At 38.4% G+C, this 1,034-nt stretch overlaps 1 protein-coding gene across 1 annotated transcript in view; it reads right to left on the bottom strand.

Annotated features, from left to right (window-relative positions):
- ACOT12 (acyl-CoA thioesterase 12) overlaps nucleotides 1-1,034 on the bottom strand; it is a 64,016-nt gene that overhangs the window by 2,987 nt on the left and 59,995 nt on the right. The window contains exon 10 of the mRNA XM_012554980.1: nucleotides 44-177. Within this exon, the coding sequence (XP_012410434.1) occupies nucleotides 44-177 (134 nt within the window). The remainder of the gene's footprint in view (nucleotides 1-43; nucleotides 178-1,034) is intronic.

Here is a 1,034-nt window from a genome sequence, read left to right as displayed (position 1 = left end):
TGATATCAGGGTTGACTGAGAGAAAATTTTAGTTTATTCTTACATGTAATGGGGGTCCCACAAAGGTCGCTTTGTAAAGTCAGACAAGAGATGATACGCCAAGTGTGCTGGTCTTCCCACATGCTTTTCAACCCAAACACATAAAACATTGTACTCCTCCAAAGTATATATTTTTGTCTGAAAGAAAAAAAAATTACAAAAGAAAAACTTATGTTTATATACAAATATATACATTTATATATAGTCAGTGATGGATTGTGCTAGCTAAGGCGTCTTGCTACCTGGGTAAAATGAAGCTAAGATGGCAACAATTTCACTTTAAATACCTGGATGGCAAGAGCTAGACCAAGCTGTTATAGTCCTGAGTCTTCCAAACAATATGTGACTTGAGGGTGGCTATTTAATTACTGTATAACAGTTTTTCTTATAAAAAATGAACAGCATAAGCCTTTCTCTCTTTCTCGTTGTGATGTTTCCTTGCCTCTACCCAAGAACAACAGAAAATATCATCAGACTGCTAGGCCTCATTTCCCTCAGGAGAACCTGGAGCCGAGGTTATGGCCTAGGGCATTTTCCTAGGATGTCAGATATGTCTCCAAGTGTGCTAAGGTGACCAAGGAAGCAAGCCATCCACCTCCAAAACCAACTCAACCTCTCTACAGGGCCCCTGAAGCACCATATTTCTTCAGCACGAAGCATTTTTTCATTTCTAAATCACAGAGGCTCATTCTTCTGGGAAGCCAATTCTTGGGTTTCTATTATATACCATTCCCTTAGAGAAAAGAGACCTGTTTGGGGGAGCCATTTGACATATACTTAAACATTAATGTATCACTTGTTACTTTGAACTTTCCTTCTACTGTGCTTTTGACAATTATCAGAGATATGTGTTCAGCTAAGAACATATTTCTATCCTGCCCATTTTCCATCTCTTTCAGGGTGCTTTGAAGTTAGGGTTGAAATATGCCATTTTATAATTATTCCCATGGCAACAAGCTGTGAGAAAACAAACAAACTTGAGGTTAAGACTTCAC

This window comes from Trichechus manatus, unplaced genomic scaffold (assembly GCF_000243295.1).
Source record: "Trichechus manatus latirostris isolate Lorelei unplaced genomic scaffold, TriManLat1.0 scaffold00029, whole genome shotgun sequence".
In the NCBI taxonomy this organism is placed as follows: Eukaryota; Metazoa; Chordata; class Mammalia; order Sirenia; family Trichechidae; genus Trichechus; species Trichechus manatus.
The sequence above is the reverse complement of the archived record's forward strand: the minus strand, read 5'-3'. Positions and strand labels throughout refer to the sequence as shown.